Raw genomic sequence first — 25,468 nt, forward strand, 5'->3', positions numbered from 1 at the left:
AGTAAAAAAGTTTGGAAACAAGAAAACAAAACCAGGCACGCTTTTATGTATAGCAAACTTTCTGAGTTTAATTTGACACAAATCAGTACACTGTCGTGAAGTCATCTAACATGATTTCCTAAGACGACAAAATACAGTTTCTGACAACATACAGTGTACAAACATGGTATCCATTACACAAAAAAACCCTGGCATGTTTGAAAGTGTTCTCACTAACAAAGATGTGCCATTAGCTGGTACGCAATACTCTGAATCGGCAAACTGTACAACTTGTGTCTAACACACAGAATTAAGGTACCAAAACATGAAAACCATGTTTTATATTGAGACAATCAACCATATCAAACCCAAAACATCACAACAACAAAGGTTCCACTGCTACTCCTCAGCAGGCAAAGTTTAAAACAGCCAAAAGTTATCTTATTGGCAGCAAGCACAGCTTCTTATATGGTGTGGACTACAAGTTGGCTTGTTAATAGATTTCAAGTGAACTCAAAGGTTGGGCTGGTTTTGGGTGCTTTACTCACTGTAAAAGTTTGTGTGTGTGAACAGCAAAGGGGCACCAAAGAGGTAGAAACTGTATCCTTGGAGAATAAAAGTGTCTTTGGCTAAAAACTAAAGAAATCCCCTTTGCTTTTACTGCCTTTGCTGCAGTACATGTGTATTGTGAGTGATAACCTCATGCTGGACTGCATTTCGTTACATGTAAAAAAATAAAATTAAAATAACAATATCTATAATGTGGTGGTGAACACAGGTGAAGACACAATCAGCCCCCTCTCCTGGTTCTGTGGAACTTTATCCCAGCTGTACTTCAGGTCACTCGGTGGACCCCGGCAGAGGAGACTCTTCTCCTTCTTCTGCTGCTAGTGACTGGCTAGTTGTCTTCACAGAGCTCTTGCTGATTTCCAGGAGATCACGCAGCTCCTTGTTCTCAATCTGAAGGTAGAAAAAAAATGTTCAAACATAACTTTTATAGTTAAATATCTCTTCCTTATAACATGCATGTGCTTCCCCGTGCATACAGGTTTTGAATGAAAATTGTGATGGATGCATCACATCTTCTCTTTTAAATAGTGTTTCTGTTTATTTGTGATAGAATTTTTTGCACTTTGGCAATGTTGGGTGAAGCAGATAACCAAAGCAAATACAGACACGTGAAAAAGAAAGTACACCCTCTTTTATTTCTCAGGTTTTATCAATAAGACTTAATAAGAAAAAAAAAAATCATCAGTTCCGTAGCAGGTACAAAAATTATTTAAATACAGCCCCAGATGAACAATAAAACATGTCATTATTTATTTAATAAAAAGAAGCATCGTGTAAAAACCCGTGTACAACTTTATTCATCCATCATTATGGAGGAAGTCTGATCAAATGTTGCTTCAGCACATTGAGGATCACGATTATTCGTTACGATCCCACCTGAGTGTTCCAGCTGAGTTGAGGTTTGGCCCTTGACTGAAATATTACAAAGCTGTGATTTCCTTTTTCAGCCATTGTGCTGCAGATTTGCTGCTGTGTTTGGGATCATTGTCCTGCTTCATGAGTCAGTTTCAACCAAGCTTTAGCCGTCAGACAGACTTCCCTCACATTTGACTCTAGGATACTTTGGTACGCAGAGGGATTTTTGGATGATTCAAAGAGTTCACGGTACTCAGGTGCAAAACAAGCCCTAAATTATCACAGCTCCACCAGTGTGTTTGACAGTTTTCACTGAATGAGCTGCTGTGTATTACAGCCAAACATTTCCACACTGGTCTGGTCTGTCCAAAGGACAAACTTTATGCCTTGCAGTTATGCAAAACTAACAATGCTGCCTTGTTCTTTTTAAAGGGAAGAGGCTTTCCCCCCCTTTCATTTAACTTGCTAACGTAGCCCTGTAGAGTCTGAGCTGTAGCTCCTGGATTTTTAGCCATTTCCATGAGCATTACACAGTCTGTGGCTGAATTTGCTAGAACAGCCACTCCTGGGAAGATAGCTATTGTTCTGAATGCTTTTATTCATTTATATTCTTAAATACACGTTTGTTACTGTTTGGGAAAATGTACCTTTTCAACAAACTTTACAGTTGTAGCATATTTAGAGAGCTCACAAAAGGTTATCACAAAGATGCTACAGTAAGAAATATAACCGACTGGTTTAAAAGGCCCTTTTATAACCCTTGTACAACCTATTTGACTGTAATAAAAAAACAAACCTAATAAAACCCCAAACAAAACAACATGCTCCTTGACCTGATGCACTAAACCTAACCATCCCACTAAAAACTTGATGCTAGCTGACAACTCAGCTCTCATTTGCAGTTATGATCATCTATTATCGTTCCGTCATTTTGACACAGAAGCTGATGTCTGAGGTCTGTGGTAAAATCACATATTTTTCCACAGACCTCATGAGGAAAGGTGTCATTGTGTCCATGTATAACTGCATTTCTCACCTCTAGCTGAGCAAGCCTCTCTCGAACACAGCAATAGTGCTTATCATCCACCTGCACTGCTCTTCTCATCACCTGGCCCATCTCGCATATCCGCTCCACTTGGCTCTGCACTTCCTGGAAAAGAGTCAGAAATCAAGTTTGTTGTTTTTATTTTTTTATTTTTTAATTTGTGTGTCTATGTATTTGGAATCATAGCCCATTAAACGTGTGAGCAAATTAAAGAAATGCAGAGTTGATGTACTTTGGCATGGTCCTCATGGAGGCTGAGCACAGGTTTGGTGTCCAGCTCCTTCTTTGCCATCATCAACTGGAGCACATGCTTGCGATACCGACACATGATCAACTCCAATGCGTACTGGTGTTCTTCAAGAGACAGCCATAGTTCTACAAAGGCATAAAGAGTGTTAATACTAGTATATAAAACCAGCCAGTCAGTCAGCAGAACCTTTTTTTTACCTTTATTCTCCCGCTGCAGTTCCTTGATTTGAGTGTTTTCCTGAGTCAGAAGGACATGAGGTTTGTATTTCGTGAGCTCCTGTATCTCTGAACTGTCATCTGTGTGCTGAGAAAAGAGCAGAGAAGAAACAGATAAAGAAGACTTTAGCGAACGCATATCACGAAAGCATATTCTAGATACGAGGGAAACTCGCTTTGTAGTACAGGTCACTGTTTAACTAGTTCAATGTGTATACCAAGCAGTAGTGCAGCTTTTCATAAGCGTGAGCTATCTGCTCGAGTTTACCTTGTCTGGCAGAGCATTTCCCACCTCTCTCATGCCCTGCACTCTCTGATTTAGGGCCTCGGACTGCTCTATCAGTCCCTCGGCGGCTGTGTCGTGCTCTTTTAGCCTCTCGAGAAGGGTCCGAGTATCGGCCAGCACTTTTTCTAAAGTGCAGGCCATTTACTGGAAAGTGACAGCTCTTTTTTATGTTAGGTAAAAAAAGCTACTACAAAACTAGCTAGAGCGAAAACAACTCACAGCCGTTGCTTACCTGGGCTATATAACCTTAGCCGAGGCAGCTCGGTGCCATTATAGAAACATAAATATCCTTACTGTTTCGCTACTTAACGTTAATGTTGTGTCGGCAGACAGTGCAAGTACCAGACACCCAGATCAAAATATTACTACATTACTAGAATATTACTGCTTCAGAAACTGACGTTTCCGTGTAAAACTAAAGTGTTAGCGACACTTCCTTCTTCTTCTTCTTCTTCTTCGTCGTCGTCGTCTTCTTCTTCTTCTTCTCCTCCTACTTTTGGCGAATTGTCAAACTAACGTTGAGTCGCCACCTACTGGGGTAGAGTGCGGTGTAGAAGTTTGGCACACAACCAAAAGCGGGGTTAATGGCTAAACCTATCAAGCCTATTGGTCTTTAAAATATCTTTACATAACGCAACAGCGTCTCATTAAAAAAAAGGAAAAGAAAAAAGGATATTGTTTCTTCACTGTTCAACAGTTGTATGTTAAACAAATGAACAACAACAACAACATAATTTTAAAAGTTATCAGCATTTCAAGTAAAAATGTAACGTAAAACACTTACAGTGCTGAAAAAATATTAGTATCGGGTAATTTCAAAGTGAGTGAAGGGCTGAGTTGAGCTGAAGCATTATGTTACATTTTCCTATGTTGGGTTTTTGTGCAACGTGTAGTCTCAGAAACCCTCCCGTATGGGGAGAAAACTTAGTTATGGCGACACCTATTAAGTTTAGTTATCTACTAAATGGCATGATAGTTATTATTTACTCATTAATCAAATAATTAATGGATTTATTATTTATTGAACTCGACTAGATTACTCGTACATATCTTTTTTCCAGTCTAGACAGCGAGGTAGATAAAATGTTAACGTTACTATAACGCAAATGCCTCCCATGTCCCTTTGCGGCACATAGGCGGTTTCTTATCAGCGCCTCTCGTAGCCACTCTTCGCTTTAGGATCTTTGGTCTACCTAGTATCGTCAAATATCGCGGTAGCCGCCTCCCTATCTCTACGCAATGTGCCGTGCTGCTTCTAGCGGCGCTGGTGACAGTGCTGAAAGCTGTTGGGGTGAGTTTTTAATATTTTATCCCTTTTAGCAGAACAATTTAAGCGTGTACTGGTAATATATCAATAATAGTTTTCTTTTTTGTTCAGTGAGTACTTAGAGGTGAATTGGTGAGTCAGCGCTTAGTCGTACGCACAGTTCGGGCCTGGGTGGGGGCTGCCTTGTTACAGCTCCACATAAATCACACAAGGGCCGAGGAGTACAACGGCATGCTAGCTAACCGTAGTCGCTACTAGCTACTTAGCATTGCCAATGGCCTAGTTATACTGTCGAAGGTATAAATAAACAGGCGCGTGATGTTTTTTCTAAGACGTATTAGAGTCTGGTAAAGAAAAAGCACGTGTGTAAAATGGATATGGTATACTTTAGATACAAAGATGGCATTTAAATAGAATTAAGCACGAGGCTTGTATCTAGCTTCTTTGTTGTTCCGTCCTCGTGCCGTTAACGCTGATAATGTTATTATTGCGTTATCGACGTAAAAAAAATGAATAAACTGAGTGTTTATATTTAACGTTGTTCTTGACTGGCAAGAAATTTAAAATGTACATAATTATAAGTACTTTTTAAAGAACTGTCCTGGTCGGCAGTCACTTTTGGCATTGTCTGTTCTTAACTCTATTGTCCGTTTAGCCTAAATAGCCCGTGTTGCAGGTTGGCGTGTGATACGATCCAGTTCTAAAAAACGTCTCCCTTATAATATGATTGCTAGTTTAAAAAAAAATCTCTTTATAATCAGTCCCATTTAAATTAATACATAGAAATTCTATATATTTTGACTGATGTCCGAAACCACATTAAACATTAATGTGAAAGAGAAGTCGAAATGCTATCTCTATGTACAGTGTACAACGTTGAACCGTTGCTTAATTACCATTAGCAAACTTTCTGTTCAAGGACTCCAAGCTGCACAGGATTTAAGTCATCCGGTAATTACAAAAGAACTGAATGCGTTTTAGTTAAGTTAATGATGAAGAATTTCTTTAAGTGTTGCTAAAGACAGCGGAGTAGTAGCTGTTTACGACGATTAGCATCGGCGAAATGTTAATCTGTCAGGTTTTGTTTGTCCACACAAGGTCAATAAGACATCCTTAAATGTGATTGTGCGGGTTACTTTGCTTAATGAGCAAAAAAGAACTAAAGTAACGAGGTTTTAACGAACTATAGTTTATTGTATGTTTTGACATCGACTGGTTAGACGTGCCGTTCGCGATGGCGTCGCATACCGCAACGTGTTGGATCAGGCCATGTTGGCTGTTCCAGCTGAGGATAGCGGATTGCTGAGAAGTCACATGGTGGTTCCTGTCGGGGCGGTTGTTTTGTTTGCCCAGAGAAAAGACTGTCGTTTAATAAATGTCCAATCATAAGAGGTATCTTTCCCTCTCATGTTTATTAAATAACAAATAGCTCAAACTGTAGTTTGGTCCCAATTTTACAACAAATAAACAAACAAACAAACAAAAAAAAACCATGGCTAAAACGGCCAATCGCTGCTAGTTGTGTCGTGAGTGGATTTTTTTTTTTCTCATTTCCTGCGAAATAAAAAGCAGAAAAAATCCGGCGAAAGTGGATTCCACAGAAGCTGTCTTCGGTTCCTGGCTCATAACCTTTAATACATTTACGTAGTCAACCTTGTAGCAATCACATTTGAGCCTTTTAACAACTTCATATTCTAACCTAGTGGGATGTAAGAAGGGAGACATTGCGACATAGTCACAGCAGAATAGATATCATGTGTCCTTGGTTGGCTCAGCTATCTTGTTTTCAGAGCAGGGTATTTAGGTCAACAACATCCTGCTCTGGTGTGCTGTATGTTACTTGGAGTTTCTGGAAAAAAAATGTTTGGGGGGGGAGAGGTCATACACACGTTACAATGCTTTGTTTGATTGCCAGATTAGCCCCTCTAAAAATGTGTAAGGTTGTGTGCATGCAGAACAACTGGGGGGCTGAATGATGAAACAGAGGGCCTTAGTCTGAAATGTTGCCATAAATAACATAGCCTGAACTGAAGGTATGCACAAGGACTTGTTGATCCACAGTACTTGTCAGCTGCCTAGCATTGTATCTAGAGGCATTTGAGGAAAGCTTATTTTTGTACTTGAGTGTGACTAAAGAATCAAATGTTCCCAAAAAACCTCAGGCTGCCAGTGCTTGGGGTTTTTACTTGTTTTCGTGTGATAGAATAGTCATATTAGCTGACAGTCTAATTTTTCTCCCTCACTCCAGACTCATGGAGCCCTTGGGCCATTTTGTATTTAACCTAAATTTAGATCAGTGGAGTTGGTGATAAGTTTTCATCTAACCAGATCTTCTTTTTTTTCTTCATCCCCCTTCAAACAGTATGAAGTGAAACCGAACTGAATTTTTGTACCATCCGCAACTGCTTCAAGTTCAGATCAAATCAAAGAAACTGAAGACAAACCTCCCAAAACAAAGTCAACACTGAAGAAGCGTTGGTGAAAAAGGATCACTTCAAGGATTTAAACGCAAGAAGTAACCAAATCCTGAAACGACCAAAGAATACGCACATCATCCCAACTGCGAAGTGGAAGAGAAGCAAACTTGCGCCCAAGCATATTCTGAGAAGACCATAGTTGATCTGAAACCAGAAGTTTGTGCCTACTCAACAGCTTTGACAAAGCACACGTCCCAACGCTGCTCCTAGCCCTCCTCATCCTCACTACACCGCCGACTCACCACCGGGGTGTGGAGTGGGCTGCTATCTGCTAGTTGTTGTTGTTGGTTTTTTGTTTTGTTTTTGTTTTTTTCCTTTTCCCCACTCCCATAGCTCCCTTCCCCAACTTACCCCCTCTTTTTTTCCCCTCCTTTTTCCTGAGCAGTGTTTTTTGCACCTGCCTTTGCCTTTTGTTTTATTTTTGCTCTAGATTTCTATCTCCACCCCCCCTTTTTTATTTTTTACTTTATGCAACGATCTAGAACTTGTGCCAGAAACTGTAACAAGTGTGCGTGTTCAACTGTGTGCGTGAAGAGGTCCACAAAAACTGCTAGTTCATCAAAATCCTGAGAGATAAAGACACAAGGCGACCAATAAAGGTAGGTCTCGAGTCAGTTGAAGCCCTTCATAGTGTGTTTATGATGGCTGTAAATGTACTTCTGGTTTTGCCACACGTTTTGCTCATCATTACCTCTCTGCATTATCAGTACCCTCTTTTGGATTTTAATATTTTTATAAAACTGGTATCTGATTCAGAATCTGCATTTGATAGATGCACTACATGATTCACACATGCTTTAAAAACAGATTGTATAACACTTACTGCCCCAAAACAGTGCAGTGGTATGCCGAGGATGATGTTTTATTTATATTTCTTTTCTTTCTTTTTTTCCCCTCAGTCACTAAACACAAATGCGTTCTGTTTTTCAAAGTTGGACTTATTATTTATTTTTATTGGACCTCATTTAAATTTCTCTACTTGTAGGCCAATATTTTAAGCTGTTGTTTGCAGCAGCCAGTTCCAAGCTACTGCAGTGCTTGGTTAGACTTGAATCTTGCATACTTATTGCTTTCTCCATGTGACATCACATCCTTTTGGTGGAGTGAGTGCAGGAAGTGATACTTGGTGTAAAATTTTGATTTGAAATGTAAATTTTGATTTGATCTTAGTGACCTCTACATTGTCCTTTTGTTAAAGATAACTATTCTGAAAACGTGAAAGAAGCCAGCACCACTGCACACTGAGCCACCACCACCTCCAAATACTTGAACTAGTCATTCAGTTTTGTTTGAAAATGATTTACTTGCCTTCCCTTACCTGATCCACACTCTTCCTATTCTGTCGTTCTCAGGCCATACCCCCCCTACTTTTTTTTTTTTTTTTTTTTTTTTCCCCTTTCCCCCCTTTTGTATCCTCTCTTGGGATTAAAGCCTGCAGCTATTTTCCTTTTTGTTTGTGACACTTGGCACACTGGCTGACCTGCCTTACCTATTATGTTTGTTCCTCTCTTCACCCTTGCAGACATCCAGCGGTGTATCATTGGGTGGTTGCATAAGAATAGTATTTAACACTAAGCAAAAACAAAAACGTATATCAAAGTTCAGCAAGTGCTCAAGCAAGTTTTGTTCAAGTTTATGGGAAAATATGGGCAGCCCCTGGAAAGGCTTTGTTGAGTTTACCTTGCCTGCGTCGCCACCCACCGCGTTTGTTAGCGCTGACCTGAGCAGCACCTCCCCTGTCGGACTCAGCCTGTCGCCATATGGCCGATCCGTAAGTTTCACCTTCCCACCTTTCTACGTGCCCCACCCCATCGAGCACCCATCCACCCACCTTGCCCCGCATCTTTGCTGTGAATGGCATAACTTCTTTCATCTTTTCAGGCTCCCAAGACTAGCCTCTACTCAGTTATTTTCTTGCAGGGTGAGGGGTGTTCTGCCAACTAGACGACCGAAATTTGATGTAAACGAGCACTTTTTTTTTAATTTTTTTAAATGTTTTTTTTTTGTTTGTTTGTTTGTTTTTTTGTTTTGTTTTTTAACATTGTACCCTCCCCGATTAAGATTCGGATTCGTAAAAGGGAGGGCAGTGACTCAAGATGGACAATATTAGCACTTCGACATAACTACACACAAAGTCCAGCACCACATGAAAAGGTGGATACTTGTTCCTCAGGAAAACTGAAAATTGATCTTAAGTAGCTGGTATTTACAGTACTCATCCATCAGCACTGGACCAAAGCCCTTAATTCTCTTTGGGGATTCATGTACGTTTGTGTTGTGTCATAAGGAGCTCGTCGTGATAGTTGCAGGACAGGGGCTAGCAAGAGGCTGCTCTGGGATCCCCTCCCTCTTCCCCATTACTCATAATCCATCACAAACTTCCTGTCCACTGTAGATGCACTGCTCTTTGACCTGTCATTTGCATTTTCTGATTCTCCATCTTTTCTTTTCTTTTTTTTTTCTTTTTTTTTTAAATTGCAGCACTGTATTTAAATCATTCCCATGACCGTCTGTGCCAATAATTTATTTTAAATATCTTTTTAGTGTAGATCTCTGTAGATCCGTTCCTGTATGAGTGCGCTCTAGTACTACCAGGGACTTGGTAGCGCTCTAAATATCGCCCCCTTCAACATGAGATTTTCAGGGTTGAGTGACCTGATGGTTTTACTGCCTGCTATTGTTCCTGGTTTAAGTATTGGTGGTGGTTTTGATGACTATTATCTAGTCCATTGCTTTTTGTAGAACACGTCAGAATGTGGTGGGCCTAAAGGACTCTATAATAACTCAACTTTTGAGGTATTATAAAGTTCAGCAGGTTTTGTCTGAGATTATGGGAAACTGTAGGCAGAGTAAAAGCCAAACGTTCCATTTCTCTGCAGCATATCCCAGTCCTGTCCCCAGTGTCAGAAATGGAAAGAGGCTCCTCTGAACCTCCAGTGGCTCGCAACACTGGCTCTACCCCATCTGCTTCTACTGGTCCCGTACCTATCCCCCGTTCCTCCTCCGTCTCTTGCCATCCCCACCCAGGCAGTAAAAAACACAAGCGGACACCTTTGTATCAGAGATCAGTAAGGAGGGATATATGATGGTGCCCACACTGACATAACCACTCTGAGCTGCTGGTGTGTTGTGACTTTTGCTAACAGCATGGATGAAAACAAATGCCCCAAAGATTAACTAGGTTGCTGTGAAAGAGTTTTGACAAGTTTCTGGTGATATTGCCATGTAATCAGTAGTTGGTTAATGGATGGAAACACATTGAATGTTTGTCTAACCAGAACTGTGTGAAATTTTGCCACACTGCTGTAAATGGAGTGAGTCAAGTTCAGCTTCAGGTGCATGAGTGAAAAGGAAACCCTACTGTGTTATGTTCGTGGTCTGAAATCGGTGTGTCTTAGCCCCCAAAGATTCTCATGTGGCTTTACTTGCTCACCCCTGCCCCCTCCACACTTTCCCTGAAAGTGCTATACTTGCATGTTTGAATTTTCATTTCCTTTTTATTTATTTTGTTTTAGGTTGGCATCCAACACAGCTGCTGCATCCTAATTGTTAAACTACATGTTTATGTACTACTGGTAGCTTTCTTTTTAACACTTGCTTCTCTTCTTCTCTAGATGAGTTTTGACCCAGGCATGCTCCACAACAATGGGCACACTGCATATGCCAATGGCTCAGGGCCTGGCATTAGAGAGACTGGTGTGGTGGAGAAGCTCTTGACTTCCTACGGGTTTATCCAGTGCTCTGAACGTCAGGCTCGTCTCTTCTTCCACTGCTCCCAGTACAATGGCAACCTGCAGGAGCTTAAAATAGGAGGTGAGGGCGACTTACTGAAAAGAAACCTACTTGATTTCCTGCTGACTTTATTGAAACTTGGGGTTGTATTTGTCATTTGAAGTTTGCTCATTTTCTTTTCTATTTGTTGTCCCTTTCTCTGTAGATGATGTAGAGTTTGAAGTTTCCTCTGACAGGCGCACTGGCAAGCCCATAGCAGTGAAGCTGCTTAAGATAAAGCCAGAAGTGCTGCCAGAGGAGCGCATTTCGGGCCAGGTGGGGCCAGACCTGCACGCCTATCCCTTTACTGTGCTGCATGGTTATATTCATCCAGTTAAGGAATACCATTTTATTTTTGGTTATGTCCTTGTCTGTCAGCTTAGCTTTTTTTTATTTTATTTTTATTTTTTGGGGCAAGCAGTGTCATTCTTATAATTGTCAAGCTTGTCTCTCATCCTGATTTACAGTTTAAATGTAAACTAAAAACTGGCATGTGTGTCTGCTTGAGATGATGGATGTCTGAACAAATGCGTACGAATGAGATAATTTCTCACTTGACAACTCGGTTCTGTATTTTATACAACAACCAGTCTCCCAAACACTTGGTGTCATTGGTGATAAACATAACTACATGATGCCACTAACCTTGTTATTTGGTATAAACAGATTACTCAAATCTTCATGTAGAGCATTCATGCACCTGCATTTGTACAATTTGAAATTCAGGCATTTTATTCATCTCGTTTCCATATTTTATTTTATTTATTTATTTTTTTTGGCTCTGTAGCTGTCTATTCAGCCCAATGAAACAGTGGTTTAATGGCTTCTACCTGTAATTTTCCCCATTTGCTGCAGGTTGTGTCATCAATCCCGTTGCATTTGGATGGAAAGTCTGCTCCTGGACAGGTGCCCACTGGCAGTGTCTGCTATGAAAGAAATGGGGTAAGATGGGTGGCATGGATTACACTTTGAGTCAGCAAGCTGCAGCGTGTTAATGTAATGGAGTGGGTTTCTTCTTTAAATTCATCTCCTGTCCTCTGTAGATTTTGTACAGAGGCAATCGGTTAACTTCTTGCATCTTTTGCTTGAGTTTGCTAAATGCTTATTTGATCAATATAACATGATTACTAATGAAAAAGCGCAGAAGCCAGTGTTTGTAGGTGTTGCCTTTTAATCAAATTAGGTGGCACTGAGTCAATGTAAAGCCTTCAGCCTCCACAGCACATGGCGATATTTTCTTCAGTCAGTTTCGTTGTTGGTAGTCTTGAACATTACATAGTTTGAGTTATTAAGTGTTTTTTAAATTGGTGGTGTCTTTTCACAGGAAGTATTTTACCTTACATATACTCCTGATGACGTGGAGGGAAATATCCATTTGGACACGGGGGACAAAGTCAGCTTCTATATGGAGACCAATAAGCAGTAAGTGTGCAGCACTTGTCGCATAAATGCCATAAGCAGCTTTCACTGGGTGTTTAATGTTCATTCCTTTGTGGTTTTTCAGTACTGGTGCAGTCAGCGCTCGTAATATTCAGCTTGTGAAGAAAAAGCAGATGAGGTGCCAGGGTGTAGTGTGTGCTACAAAGGTAAGATCTGATCAAAACAACTTTTTTTTTTTTTTTTTTAGTGGAATATCTTTGAAATTTGACAAAACAAATTGCCTAGAATAGTTCAGGAATATTGGATGAACTTTGCGATTTGTAAAGTTCACTTGTGTGTGTATATATAAAGTGTCTGTCTGTATAAATGCTGTCTAGTCCCATACATGATTTGTCATGTTGTGGAATATTACAGTGGTTACAAAAACAATTTAATTTTGCCCTTGGCAGGCTTTTTTTTTTCTTCCCCCCTCCTTCGTTCCCAAGCTTTATTACAATTGCTCAACTATTGAAACAGGACCAACCTGTTATGTTGAACCTTGATTTCAATTTCAGGAGGCCTTTGGATTCATTGAAAGAGCAGATGTGGTGAAGGAGATCTTCTTTCACTACAGCGAGTTCAAAGGTGATCTAGAGGCTCTTCAGGCTGGAGATGATGTGGAGTTCACCATCAAAGATAGAAATGTGAGTGCTGCCTTTAAGAATTTCAGTAGAACATTTTGAAAATGTGTCACTCAGCTTTAGCTTTACTTTTGACTGTCTTTGTTTAACTCTTAAAGGTCTTTTGATTAATTTGTAACCTTCAATAGGGTAAAGAAGTAGCAACAGACGTGAGGCTCCTCCCTCAAGGAACAGTCATCTTTGAGGATATCAGCATTGAGCAGTTTGAAGGCACCGTTGTAAAGGTCATTCCCAAAGTCCCCACCAAGAACCAGGCAAGTAGATTCTGATGAACTTTATTTAGTAGAAGACAGTTTGTTGTTGTTAAAGGGAGCATGGAAGCAAGTGTCTACCAACCAAGAATTTAAAATGACTTTAAAAGATATGTAAACTTTGTTTCTACAGAATGACCCTCTGCCCGGTCGTGTCAGTGTAAGGATGGGTTTCAATGACAAGGAACTTCCGTTTGGCGAGAAGGACACAAAGACCAAGGTGACTCTTTTGGAGGGAGACCACATACAATTCAACATCTCTACTGATCGTCGAGACAAGCTTGAGCGGGCTACCAACATCGAAATCTTGCCAGACACTTTCAAGTTCACCAAGGAGAATCGTGAAATGGTAGATTGCAGAACAGCAGCATAAATAGTTTTAATTATATATTATAGTACATTCATCAGAAATATTGATTATGGTGCAACATGAAATATTCTTTTAGGGGGTGATTGCAGCTATACGCGATGGCTTTGGATTCATTAAGTGTGTGGATCGGGATGCCAGGATGTTCTTTCACTTCAGTGAAGTCCTAGAGGAGGGCCAGCTTCATATCTCAGATGAAGTGGAGTTCACTGTTGTGCCTGTAGGTCCTGTTTATAAGCTTTTCAAAAAAGTATGTATTTTCTATTACCTAAGCAGGCACATTCAAGTTACTTTTAAGTAAAAATACTAATATAAATGTCATCCCTGCCAGGATATGCTGTCAGCTCAGAGAAACCACGCAGTGCGCATTAAGAAGCTTCCGAAAGGCACAGTGTCTTTCCATATCCAGTCTGAGCAACGTTTTGTGGGTGTAGTGGAAAAGGAAGTTGTTGGAAACACCGCCAAGAACATCAGTCCCACCAAGGGCAAGGAGAAGGTAACACAGCTGTAACCTAAATCGCCCCCATTTATGACACTACCCTCGAAGCCCATTTCCCCTCATCTATCCCTATTTTCACACTCTGTTTTAGTTCTAATCTTCCTCTTTGCTTTCCTCCTTCAATGACCTCCTGTTCATGCTCCTTGTTCGTTAGAAAAAAGATAAGGTAGGACTGAGACCTTCTGCATGAAGCCACATGAAAGTGCATCACAATTAAAGACACTCCAGTTGTACAAACTATCAGTGTCCTAATTTGTTTTACTAACACATAATCTAAAGAAGCTTTTCATCATGTAAAGTCTAGAAATCCAAATGATCAAGTGAAGTGTTGTGGCACCGAGACTGTCTGATAAATCTTTCTCTTGCTTTTAAAGGGTAAAGTTGTAGAAAAGGTTAGTTTTTGTTAACCTCTGACCCTCTGGTGTCCTTCACCTCATTAATTTACAGTGTGAGGTTTGATCATCATTTAACCCATGGAATCTGGAATCGAGGCTTCACTTAGTTGTAGGACTGCACAAAAGTAATCAGAATGCTAGTGGGGTTTTTTTGTTTTTGTTTTTTTCCCCTTCCTTCTAGTGGTTGTCAGCCTGTTGCATTTAAAATGTGTGTGGTCTGCACGCACACAGTATCCTATTTAAACAGCGAGTCTTTGGTTCTTCCTAATAATTGTAAACTGCACCCAGATTTTTGATTTTGTGTTTTAACATTTCAATTAAGCACTAATGGTTTTGCGTTCAAAACGAGATACAGTAACTGAAGTGGCAAACGATGGATTAAGAGCCATTTTCAGTCAAGTAACAGTGTTCTTTAGTTTTTTTTTAATTATTAAATATCTGCCATTATAAAGCCAGTAAATTTAATGCTGTGATTGGTTCAAGCAGTCACTGCTCTCAATAGTTGAAACTAGAGCAGTGAATAATTATGCAGCCCTAAATTGTAGGGTTAAGCTCAACGTTGCTTGTAGTAGTTTAGGCGTGTACTAACTAGGCTGCTACAGCATGATGCATTGCACACATTTGTCTTTAATGCTTATGTAGCCTGTGTGCACAGGATTTTCTAATACACTAGCCATAAATGACTTTCTCTTTAAAATTGGAGACATTGCCAGCTTATGCTCATTTTGTTCAACTGTAGCGTTGCAGAGACATTTGGCCAACACTGCTAGTCTTAATTGGAAAGATGATCCAAGTTTGATTTGTTGCTTTTATTGTAGGAGTCTGAGGAGGGAGTGATTGCATATGAAGACTGTGGAGTGAAGCTCACTGTGCCATACCATGCCAAGGACCTAGAGGGAGGAAGTCACCCACAGGTTGGGGACAAGGTAGTAAGACTTGTTTGTTTTTGTTTTTTTTCCTTGAGAGCAAATGTGGTTTCCACTTTGTAACTAGTCTAATTTGTCCAGTTGCAAAAAAGTCCTTTTGGAGGCATCTTTCCATAGCAAACAGTTGATACTGCAATTCATCTTTTGAAGGTTTGAAGTTTAGTTGTTGCAAGGTTGAAAGCTTGAAGCCTTTTTCTTTTTTTTCCCCGTGCAACTTGTGTGTTTGTCCTCTAGGTGGAGTTCTCAATCAATGAAGTGAAGCGAACTGGCCAACAGAGTGCCGTCTCCATCCGGGTCCTCAACCGTAATGCCTCTGGTGCCAAGAGACTGCATGGATTCGTTGCTGCACTGAAAGATAACTTTGGTTTCATTGAGACAGCAAATCATGACCAGGAAGTGTTCTTTCACTACAGGTAATGATTTAAGGTTGACCACACCTTTGGGTTAGGGTATTCATTTACTAATGCCATGCAGGTAACTCACTTCAGTATCAAATTCTCAGACTTATGCTTTTGTTTTTAGTGAAATGTGCGGAGACTTGGATAACTTGGATCTGGGAGACACAGTGGAATACAATCTCTCAAAGGGAAAAGGAAACAAAGTCAGTGCTGAAAAGGTCACCAAGGTTTCTGCAGGTATCAGTGATTCACTTCCAGTTGTTTTTGGTACATTTGTTTGTAATGTTTGGCATTTTGTAGGTAGGAATGATTGCAAATATTGCTTTCCCGTCATAGTGAATGGCATTGGTGAAGATGTTGGTGGGACAGTGATGACAGGGAAAGTTATCCGTCCTATACGCAGTGTTGACCCCTCCCAGACTGAATACCAAGGACTTGTTGAGTTCTCAGAGGAAGGTTGGTGTCACATTATGACTACACATTTAAACAGTTTATTTGTAGAAAGTAAAATTGATCCCCCCCCTTTAATTTTCAGGAGGATCAAAAATGCAGAATTATCCATTTGGAATCATGAGTATGGCAAACAAGTCTGATTGTTTGCAAAAAGGAGAACAGGTGAAGTTCCAGGTTTGCACAATAACCCAGACTGGACAGAAGATGGCCTGTAATGTGGTTCCGCAGCGTAGAGCCATGGTGGAGTGTGTTAAAGACCAGGTAGTGTTCAGTTTTTGTTTTTTCCTCTCCTCAATTGCGTGATTTTAAAAAAACAAAACACAACACTGGGTAGTAGGTGGACTTCATACTTTAAAACTCAAAATTGTGATAATCCCTCCCCCCAGTTTGGCTTTATCACATACGAAGTTGGTGATAGCAAGAAGTTATTCTTCCATGTAAAAGAAGTGCAAGATGGTCTGGAGCTTCAGACTGGGGATGAAGTGGAGTTCTCAGTTGTCCTCAATCAACGCACAGGAAAATGTAGTGCCTGCAATGTACGCAGAGTCAGGTAAGAACTTGATCTGTAAATTTAGAACTGGACTGTGGCTGGTATGTTTAACGGAGTGGGCCTTCACATTGTTTGTTCATTGTGTTCCTCTTGCAGTGAGGGCCCTAAACCAGTGGCGACTCCACGTCCTGACCGCCTGGTGAACAGACTCAAGAGTATCACGCTTGATGATGCCAGTGCTCCTCGCCTGGTCATTGTAAGGCAGCCTCGTGGTCCTGACAATTCAAAGGTATGATGAGATTATCAGATGGTGCCATATTTGATGAACTGTGCTAACCTGTAGGTTTGCATAGCCTTTTAGAAATGACTTTAGCTAAAATGAATTTGGAGCCATCCATGTTACTGATCAGAAAGAAGTATAATGAAATCATTTATTCTGTCCTTACAGGGCTTCAATGTGGAGCGAAAGACTCGCCAGCCTGGTGTCATTGACTGAGCAATACAGGGCCTACCCCCATTTGGTGTTGGAGGGATGCTGTTGCCGAGAGCAGCAGCAGGGGATAAGGGAATTTAATTTGACACATGCTTGTACACAAACTCATCCGCAAAACATACGCACACATACAGTAATTGGCATGTGTAATCTTTGTCCCCAGTCTGCAGTGGAACTTTTCTTATTCCACAGTTCCCTGCCTCACATGTATGATGTACTTGATACAGAGTTCCACGCTGCAGTGTACATGGGGACCTCTGAGTGTGTGCGTATGATGTATCCTAGAATTGATTAGTGTGTAATGGAGGTATTTGTTTCTAAGGGGCTTGTTCCCTCCAAGTCAGAGTGGTGACTGTGTGGCTGTCTACGTCCTGATTTTCTGCTTTGTCTGGAATTCTGCACCTGTAATCTGTCCGCTAGTTTGACTGGGCGAGTGAGTCTGATTGTTGGCATGTGTTTGAACCTCGGCTCCATATTCGTTCTTACTTTTTGCTCCCTTACCGATGGAAACGTAATAACTTCGCTATCAGGTTTCCACTCCTGTATGCTTTCCTACAAAACGCATAAAGCAAAGCTCCCTCCATAAGGAGGATCATATTTCTCATATGTGCAAGCTTAAACTGAGGATTCTTCTCTGCTCGGTTTTTTTGAGCAGTTTTTAAAATGCTTTATTGAAGTGGAAGCATGGCGCGTGTGTGATGTATGTGAATGTCAAAGTAGTTAATCTAATGAGATTTACTTCCACCAGTCTGGAGTTTTGAGATGCCTTTTTGGTATTCACATGCTCCACTTCAGCATTTCTTTTTCTTCCTCTTTTCTCTCTCCCCTCCCAGGTGCAGAATTCCTTGTGGCATCTTATATCTGCAGATCTTTTATACCTTTTGTTTGTTTGTTTCTTGCACATATTTTTTTTTTTTTTTCTTCTCCATCGAAACTTAATCTGCTAATATTAAGAATAAGGTGCCTAAACTGAAAGCAAAACGAAATAAAGAAAAACAAAAAAAAAATTAGATGTGTCCTCTGATTCCAGCCAACCGCCAAAATATTCAGAACAATCTTAGGGTGGCTTTCTCTTAAAGTAGGAAAAATACTGATATGCATCCCAAACCTGTGGGTTCACGTATACTGTACGTAATGTGTGCTCTGCTTTTTTTTTTTTTTCCTTTTTTTTTTTTTTTTTTTAAAGTGGAATTTGGAAACTTCAAATATAATGAAACCAATGTAACTTACAGGAAAAGGGGTGAAGTATTAGAAAGTCAGTTTTTAAGAAAAACTGCATTAAAAATCAGGAGATCAGCTTGTGCGCTCTGGAGATAAGCTGTTGTGCCTCTGCACGTTAAGTTACAGTCAAAATTATAAATTTCTCTGGAGATCACCGGGTTTCAGTTGAACCGCGTACAGAGGTTCTCATGTACTTTTCTTAATGTTCTTGAATGAAACAACAATTGAATTAAAATTTTATGAAATTCACGAGCTGTTCTGTTGTCTTTTCAGAGGAAGCCTGTAGGTGTTCTTTAAGACTGAATAAAACAACTTGAAAGCAAAATAAATGCTTGTGAAGTTCATTTTATTATATAGAGCAGTTTGTCTGACATTGTCTAGCGGTGAGAGAGAGAAAGGCATGCATAAGTAATCAGTTAATAAAACTACATTTGATAAACCATGTTTTATATTCATTGTGGTCTTTGATTCCACTATCAGCTGTTGTAGCCTGGTGATGTCTGTGAAATGGTCAAGATGTCACAGCAACACGGCTACAAATGAGGGAGAAATAAGACCTCAATGTATTTGTGATGCTACGTTCTCTGTAGTGAGTGGAAAATAATTTGATCACTGCACTTTTCCACATCTGCCAGTAAGAATGACCAAAGATCCACAAAGCCCTGATTTTCACCACGTAAATTTAGTGTTTGTATAGATTTTAAGATGCTTGTAGTACAGTCCAAGTAGGTACAATATTAATAGACTGTCTTGAGGGCAAGAAGTAGAAGGGTATGTGCATTCTGATATTAAACAGCAGTTGCAACAAAAGCGGCATTGTCATGCAGTGTGGGGACACTGACAGCTGATGGTGAGGATAAATTCAAAGAGGAAGCTTAAAGCTTTCAGTCCAGTCCTACACACCAAATCAGTTTTCAGTTTGGCTTGCTTGAATATTATGATCAAGTCAGTATAATTATTTATTGGTGCACCAGAGCACGTTTAAGTATGAAAAACACTTCACATGTGCTAAAATACAGAGGAAGTCAAATGTGAAATAAAACGAATGGTCTTTTCCTTTCTTTTAATTTAATTTCAGCTCCTTTCTCTTAGAATAATAAAGACCAGTTTTTTTTAAAGGATCTGTTTAATTATTTTGGACCCACTGAAGGTAAATAAACTGAGGAGGGCTTTATCCCAGCCCAGTACGTGCAGTAAGCACTGGTAATAAATTTAAAATGAAAAGTGTGAAGGATCACTGTCTTTTAACGCCAGGACATTGATTCTAAACCTTGGTACTGCTCAAATATATAGTGAGCTCAGAGCGGTGAATCACCTTCTGAGTCTGCGATTGAGATCTGTGGGCTTCTGACCAGCGTGTCCACCACTCCCTTAGCTCGGTGGGTCCAGTGGGCCGCCGCTCCTTTATTTGGTTTGGATGAACTAGAGCGTGAGGATGGCTGGCGTCTTCTCTGGGCAAGAACTTCCTGTTCACATTTACACTCCCATCTGCACTGGATTGCACCAGATTGACATCCTGGGCCAAAACGGCGGGAATCTCACTGGCGCAATTTGAGTCGAGTTTTGAAGCCGTCTCAGAATCTTCTTGAGCGGCACCTCTGAATAAATCAAGCCGCTGCATTTTGCACTTGTACTCCTCCAGTTTAGCCTTGCACTCCACGGCCTTCGCTCTCATCTCGAGGAACTGATACTGCAAATCCTTCTCGTAACCTTCCTCTGATTGTAACTCGTTTTCCCAAAACCTGATCTGCTCCATCTCCTCTTCCACTATCCTCTCTTGTGCTTCCTGTTCAGTGATTTTGGCCCTTTGACGTTCCTCGAGGTCAAAAATCTGTCTGTCTATACGTGTTATTTGGGCCTGTAGGTCCTGCAAGGACTTGAGCTGACATATTATGGTTTCTCTGAGAGTATTTTTCTCCTCCTCAGCCCTGGTAGCAGTTGAACCACACAGGTTGGATTTTGCCTCATTTGTTTTTTTAGAGTGTTTGCTTTCTTTACCCCTTGTCTGATTTCCTATGCAGCAGGAGGTTTGATGGTCCAGTTGTGACTTCAAAGCTTTTTGACCTTTGCCTTTGCCTCTGCTAATGCTACCAGAGTTATCTTTGTCCACAGTGAGTGAGAAATCCAAAGAGATGCGGTTCCTTTTATCCGACTTACTGCTTTCCTTATCATGTGCAGTGCTATAGACCTTTCCTTTTCCCAGACTTTCCAGCCAGTCCCAGGCCTCCTCCATGAGTGTCAGAGACTTTCTTTTAGGCCTTTTCAGGTCTTCTTGCTTCTTCTCACCTTCTTCCCTTAAGCAGGATAACATTGGCAAGCTTTGGCGATGAAGGCTCAGGGAACCACTACTCCTCCTCATTCTGGAACCTATATCTTTCTTCCTCAATGGCGGACAGGGTTGATATCGTCCTACTTTTGCTTTGCCCATTTCTTCCAAGACAGATGCTCCTCTGTGGAATAGACTGAGCTGGACCTCCTTGGACTGCTCACCGTACCTCTCCAGGGTCTCCAGAAGACGTTCCTCGGGTGTCATGCATCGCTCAAAGTCTTTAAATTTCTCCCGTAGCGTGTAGCGCCCAGGTTGACCTAAAGGACAAGCAAAGAATGAGGATTCGTCAGCATATCAAAATAACCTTTATCACCAAGTAGATAATGTCCAACATGCTGTGTACGCACCCAATGCTTGAGCCAGCACTAAGACCACTTCTTGGCATGTCGTTTCCCTTGTTACTCCACATACCACCCGTGGGATACCATCCACAAAAACCTTCACTTCCATTCTGTCCAGTCTGTGATCTGCCCACTGAAAAAAAGGAGAAGAGATTAAAAGCGTGTGGCACTCTGACCAGAGTATCCTGTTGTCTGTGTTAGGGGAAGTGGTGGAGACAGCTAAATAACCCTCATTAACATTCACTGTAATCTGTCTGCCCATCATGTGTTAGTCAAGCCTCAGGGCTTTGGCGAGCATGACAAAATAGCAGAGTTATGTGAACAAAATGGCAAACAGTGTAGATACCTTTCTTTTATGCCTTTTCTTTCAGGACAGCAGAAAGAGTAAAATAATAAAGATGATGGGGGCGAGGGGTGCGGAATAACACATGGATCAGTATTAGCACATTCCCACAATGTCAGTTGTTTCAGTGCTATTTAGAATCCCAAACCATAATACAGGGCCGCAAACCCAAACACATGTACGCTACACCTGTGTGTATGCACACTTGTCTGGGTGGTGATCAGGCAGAAAAGCACTCAGACTTTATCCAGTGGCCCAAACAACTCAATCTCTACTGTCATGGTCTACTCAGTGGCGGAAATAGCCGATCAACATTTGCTACTAAGGATGGAATCCATCAAAGCGCCCTGGAGGAGGAATTCAGATTTGTCTTTTCCTTTCTGTCTTAAAAAAAAAAAAAGGAGTTCAAATATCCAGGATGAGGATTCCCATCACAGGAAAAGGCTTCTGCGTGCAGTTTACACTGCACTGGTATGTCGTGCTCTGGTCAGTCACAGATGACTCTATGGAGAGATTGTGGGGCTCAAATCTGAATTATATCACAACTGCCTTGAGAATATGAGTCCCAGAAAGTTAATTCGTGGTAGTAGCAAAACGTGTCTCTTATTGCATGTATGTTAGAGTCTATAACATTTGAAGTAGGCTGCATGCAGTGAGTTACACTGATTAAGAATAAACCCAGTGCACAGGGGTGGGCTACTAAAGTTTCAGTTTAAGTGATTCATTTATTGGTAGTAGAAGGTCATGGGGTAGAAGACATTAGTTTAGTAGAATCAGCTACTGGTATGGACTTTATAAAATCTTGCTAGGATTTGGAGGGCTTAGAAGGTCCTGTCATAGGAAACATCTTAAAAATAATAAGAATTATTATTATATAGACTAAATGTGGTGTCAAAACAAGCAACTGATCCATCTAAGCAAGTCTTTCAAGACTCTTTCTAACTAAGATCATCTGCATAACTGGAATATTCTGGTAAATAAATAAATAATAACAGAAAAGGGGCATATGCTACAGAAAAGCCATGGCAAAATCTTGTAGAGACTTACCTCTTTGTCCTGTCTGCAGCACAGATGCTCGCACACGTTTGTTCTGGGGAAGTGAATGTTCTGGTGGGGAGGAATAGTACGGCAATTAAGACCAATTAAAATTCCTGAACACATCACTGGGGGACACTTTCTGATCCCACCCTTCTTGCATCTTTCCACTAAAAAAGGAAAACACAGAAAAACCAGATCTATATTACTAAATGTTTAGCGATGTAAACCTTGACATGTCGCCCCGGGCAACATGCTCATAGTAACATTAAAATTAAATGAAACGCATATTTCTACACTTCGCGTCTCGAGTATATGCTGTGAATGTTGTATTGTGCATGCATTCAGTATGGGCATTTGCTTTTATTATTTATTATTTAAAATTGATCTCGTGTATTCATAATTACAGACTAGATGAAAATCTCACCATGTTTTAGGACAAATCCATACATGAATCCAGATGTGTGTTTTCACCAGTGGTAGATGTTAGCTCTGGGTGTTCCTCTTTATCTTTCAAGCAGGAAGTGTGATTACAATCCAAACACAACATGCTGCAGCCCTCCGCCAGCACATGTGAGCAAAGAGCAGACTCTTTCTTGTGCACCAGAACATTTTTTTTTAGAAGAACAAGTTTAATCTTGTTCTTGGTACATTTATACTCAGTGGCCTTTATTTATGCAGAAGTCTCCCTGCAGCTTTCAGAGGAGCAGATGTACATCCAGTAGATGTTGGGAAGACTTTATTCATTTAGAGGAACTATAGGTAAAACAGTGTTAACATTGCAATTGTAATGTTCAATCCCAAACATCATGTAACACAAATTTGGACTATTTATCCATAGGAATCACTCGGTTGTTTGTGTGCTACATTTACACTTTACACTCGTGCTTTGGTGTTTCTTAAAATCTCCTACATTATATCCCCAAAACGAAGGAAAATGTGGAAATCACAGGAAACTGCTGCACGGCCAGATCCAAAGAACGCCTGTAGAGCAGGAGCTGGACACTGGGACACCTGTTGTAATTTGGTAGTGTCTGACAGTCTGGATGATGATGATAGGTGTAATATGAGATGGACAAACTTGGACACTCTGCTCCCTCCTGCCTGTCTAAACCACATTTAGGCTACAGCCGCCAATAACCTCTCAGCTTCATATTGAAGAGCGTAGATCGCTCTGGAAAGAAGAAATTCTTGAATCAGTCATTTTATCATTCACCTTTAGCTGTTTATCCTTGAAGTTCACACTCATGTGGCAGATCAATACACTCTGTTCCTTGTGGAATTTGAGCAGGAAGCACTGATTTTTCCTACTGAGGCATGTAGCTGTAACACTTTAGTTAGCATTTTTGTGCAAATTGGGCACACCAGCTAAAGAATGAGAGGATTAAACTGATCTCTTCTGTTTAAGTTAATAGTAGAAGAAACCTGTCATTACAATTAAAAGGAAATGTAAAACAAGATTGTGGAGTTTAAATACTTGAAAGGCATTTTTGTGAAATTTGTGACCTATTTTAAATGATAAAAAAAAATTCCCTTTGATAATTTAAACATTCCCATTCTGGCATTTTAATTCCCAAAGTCTGAACTGACTGACTGCCCATTTCTAACCTGATCTCTTTAACTAGTAAGAGGAACTTTGACATTTAGAATCACATTCCCTAAAAATAGATGGCTTGTCAGTTTGTGTCTTCAAGCTGCACAGACATCGGGAAATAGAAACGTGTGCAACACAAATCAACTTTATGTATTTTGAAAAAATAATCATAATATATCCTGGTATCCTGCAGTATGTAGCCCTCCAGATAGATTCATTTTTATTTTGTCCGATTCTGTCAAAAGCTTTAGAGGTAAATGGAATTTAATTTGTGATAAAGCTGTAAAACTACATTAGAAAACTTCAACAGCAATGACAACTGAAGGAATATATCCCAAGGAAGCACTGGCATATTTTCAATTCATGAATTACAATGAGACCTCAGGCTTTTTTTTGTTATTTTATTTTTACTTTTTTAATCCACAGTAAGCTGCATAAACCCAGTGCCTCCTAGCAAATCTTAGCCGTTACCTGCTGTGCCTGTTTTTCATGTGTTTCCTGCTCAAAGCACGTTCTTTTGAAAGCCAAAAGCAACTGGAAGCTGCACGCCCAAATCTGTATGAGTTTTATCTCAGAAAATAGGCTTGGTTGTATATTATTACTTAAATGCATATTATTGTGCACAGGTTAAAACATGTATATGCAGTCTTGTGAAAAATAAGTACACCTGTAAGGTATGTCTAAAAGGTGATACCATGCAATACTCTGTCCAAGTACAGACATCAATCTGATCGAGATGCTGGGGCAGGACCTTATGATAGCAATGCGTTACCTCAAGTTATTGCTGCTAAAGGTGGTAATCATTCAGTGAGGTTAGCTCGTTCTTTTTCACGTGACTCTAAGGTAATTTTGCTGAGAAATATTTGAATAGTTGAATGGGCAGTGAAGTGTTGTGTTTCTTTAAGCAATGTCACATTTTCTCAATTATCTCAGTAATTCTGGTCTAGCTCTTATAGCTTTAAAAGCTTTAAAATATAGCTTGTGTAAAATACTTTTGAAATCAAATGAGGAAAATTTTGTGGGTAAGACCAAATGCTAGGTTGTATTAGGGTTTCAGCATCTCTGGAGGGAGGGGGAGACTTCAGACAGCTGTTCCTTTAGAGTCTGCCAACTGGTGAGCAGAATGAACACCTGCCCAGCAGTGACTGGGGATCGAAGATTATGGGACAGGGATTTAGAGGCGATGGACGATCAGAGAAGTACTGAGGGGCAGGAGTGTGAAGGGACTTGTAGGTGAGAAGAATGACTGAATTTAAGGCAGGACTTTGGGAGCTATGTAGAGAGCGAGAGTAGGAGTGATCTCTTGCTAGGATGTAGCGAGTTTTGAGCACTTCACAGCCTGTCCTTAACTTTACTTGCGGCTCATTATTTCAATAGGACGCTATTACAGAATTCCACACAGAATCTGACAAATGCATGGGATGCTTCAGCAACAGGATAGCGATGTGAAATCTGGAGACAAGTGCTCTGAAAATAAGCAGGTCTTAAGATCACAAAGACGATTAGGAAATGTTGGTCCTGGTGATGTAGAGCTGACTGTCTGTCATCTGCACGGCCA

The 25,468-nt window shown here is 40.5% G+C and overlaps 3 protein-coding genes across 11 annotated transcripts; 1 reads left to right on the top strand and 2 right to left on the bottom strand.

Moving 5' to 3' along the window:
• Window positions 1-50: 50 nt before the first annotated feature.
• Window positions 51-3,681, bottom strand: sike1 (suppressor of IKBKE 1). Of its 2 annotated transcripts, none has more exons than XM_005454142.4 (6): window positions 3,433-3,681; window positions 3,183-3,344; window positions 2,897-3,002; window positions 2,682-2,824; window positions 2,441-2,554; window positions 51-939 (listed from the first exon to the last, which is right to left on the bottom strand). In XM_005454142.4, exons 2-6 carry the CDS (start codon window positions 3,339-3,341, stop codon window positions 820-822), a joined length of 642 nt encoding a protein of 213 aa, XP_005454199.1. In that variant the 5' UTR covers window positions 3,342-3,344; window positions 3,433-3,681; the 3' UTR covers window positions 51-819. The 2 variants fall into 2 exon arrangements, with proteins under 2 accessions (XP_005454199.1, XP_003449140.1); XM_003449092.5 differs by having other exon boundaries at window positions 3,183-3,360.
• Window positions 3,682-4,333: 652 nt separating this feature from the next.
• csde1 (cold shock domain containing E1, RNA-binding) lies at window positions 4,334-18,517 on the top strand. 8 transcript variants are annotated; one of them, XM_013273735.3, is made up of 22 exons: window positions 4,334-4,491; window positions 6,830-7,543; window positions 8,467-8,715; window positions 10,559-10,757; window positions 10,882-11,048; window positions 11,571-11,657; window positions 12,040-12,137; window positions 12,220-12,301; window positions 12,650-12,778; window positions 12,904-13,029; window positions 13,160-13,375; window positions 13,473-13,643; window positions 13,725-13,889; window positions 14,047-14,058; window positions 15,106-15,213; window positions 15,448-15,626; window positions 15,736-15,848; window positions 15,948-16,067; window positions 16,147-16,325; window positions 16,451-16,614; window positions 16,711-16,843; window positions 17,003-18,517. In XM_013273735.3, exons 3-22 carry the CDS (start codon window positions 8,590-8,592, stop codon window positions 17,048-17,050), a joined length of 2,622 nt encoding a protein of 873 aa, XP_013129189.1. In that variant the 5' UTR covers window positions 4,334-4,491; window positions 6,830-7,543; window positions 8,467-8,589; the 3' UTR covers window positions 17,051-18,517. The 8 variants fall into 8 exon arrangements, with proteins under 8 accessions (XP_013129189.1, XP_013129186.1, XP_013129188.1 ...); XM_013273732.3 differs by lacking the exon at window positions 8,467-8,715 and adding an exon at window positions 9,824-10,012; XM_013273734.3 differs by lacking the exon at window positions 8,467-8,715 and adding an exon at window positions 9,824-10,012 and having other exon boundaries at window positions 13,473-13,613.
• Window positions 18,211-22,803, bottom strand: rassf11 (Ras association domain family member 11). Its single transcript, XM_005454136.4, has 4 exons — window positions 22,744-22,803; window positions 22,329-22,388; window positions 20,945-21,071; window positions 18,211-20,854 (listed from the first exon to the last, which is right to left on the bottom strand). The coding sequence occupies exons 1-4, from the start codon at window positions 22,744-22,746 to the stop codon at window positions 19,533-19,535; spliced, it is 1,512 nt and encodes a 503-aa protein (XP_005454193.2). The 5' UTR covers window positions 22,747-22,803; the 3' UTR covers window positions 18,211-19,532.
• Between the last annotated feature and the right edge of the window lie 2,665 nt (window positions 22,804-25,468).

This window comes from Oreochromis niloticus, linkage group LG20 (assembly GCF_001858045.2).
Source record: "Oreochromis niloticus isolate F11D_XX linkage group LG20, O_niloticus_UMD_NMBU, whole genome shotgun sequence".
Classification (NCBI taxonomy): domain Eukaryota; kingdom Metazoa; phylum Chordata; class Actinopteri; order Cichliformes; family Cichlidae; genus Oreochromis; species Oreochromis niloticus.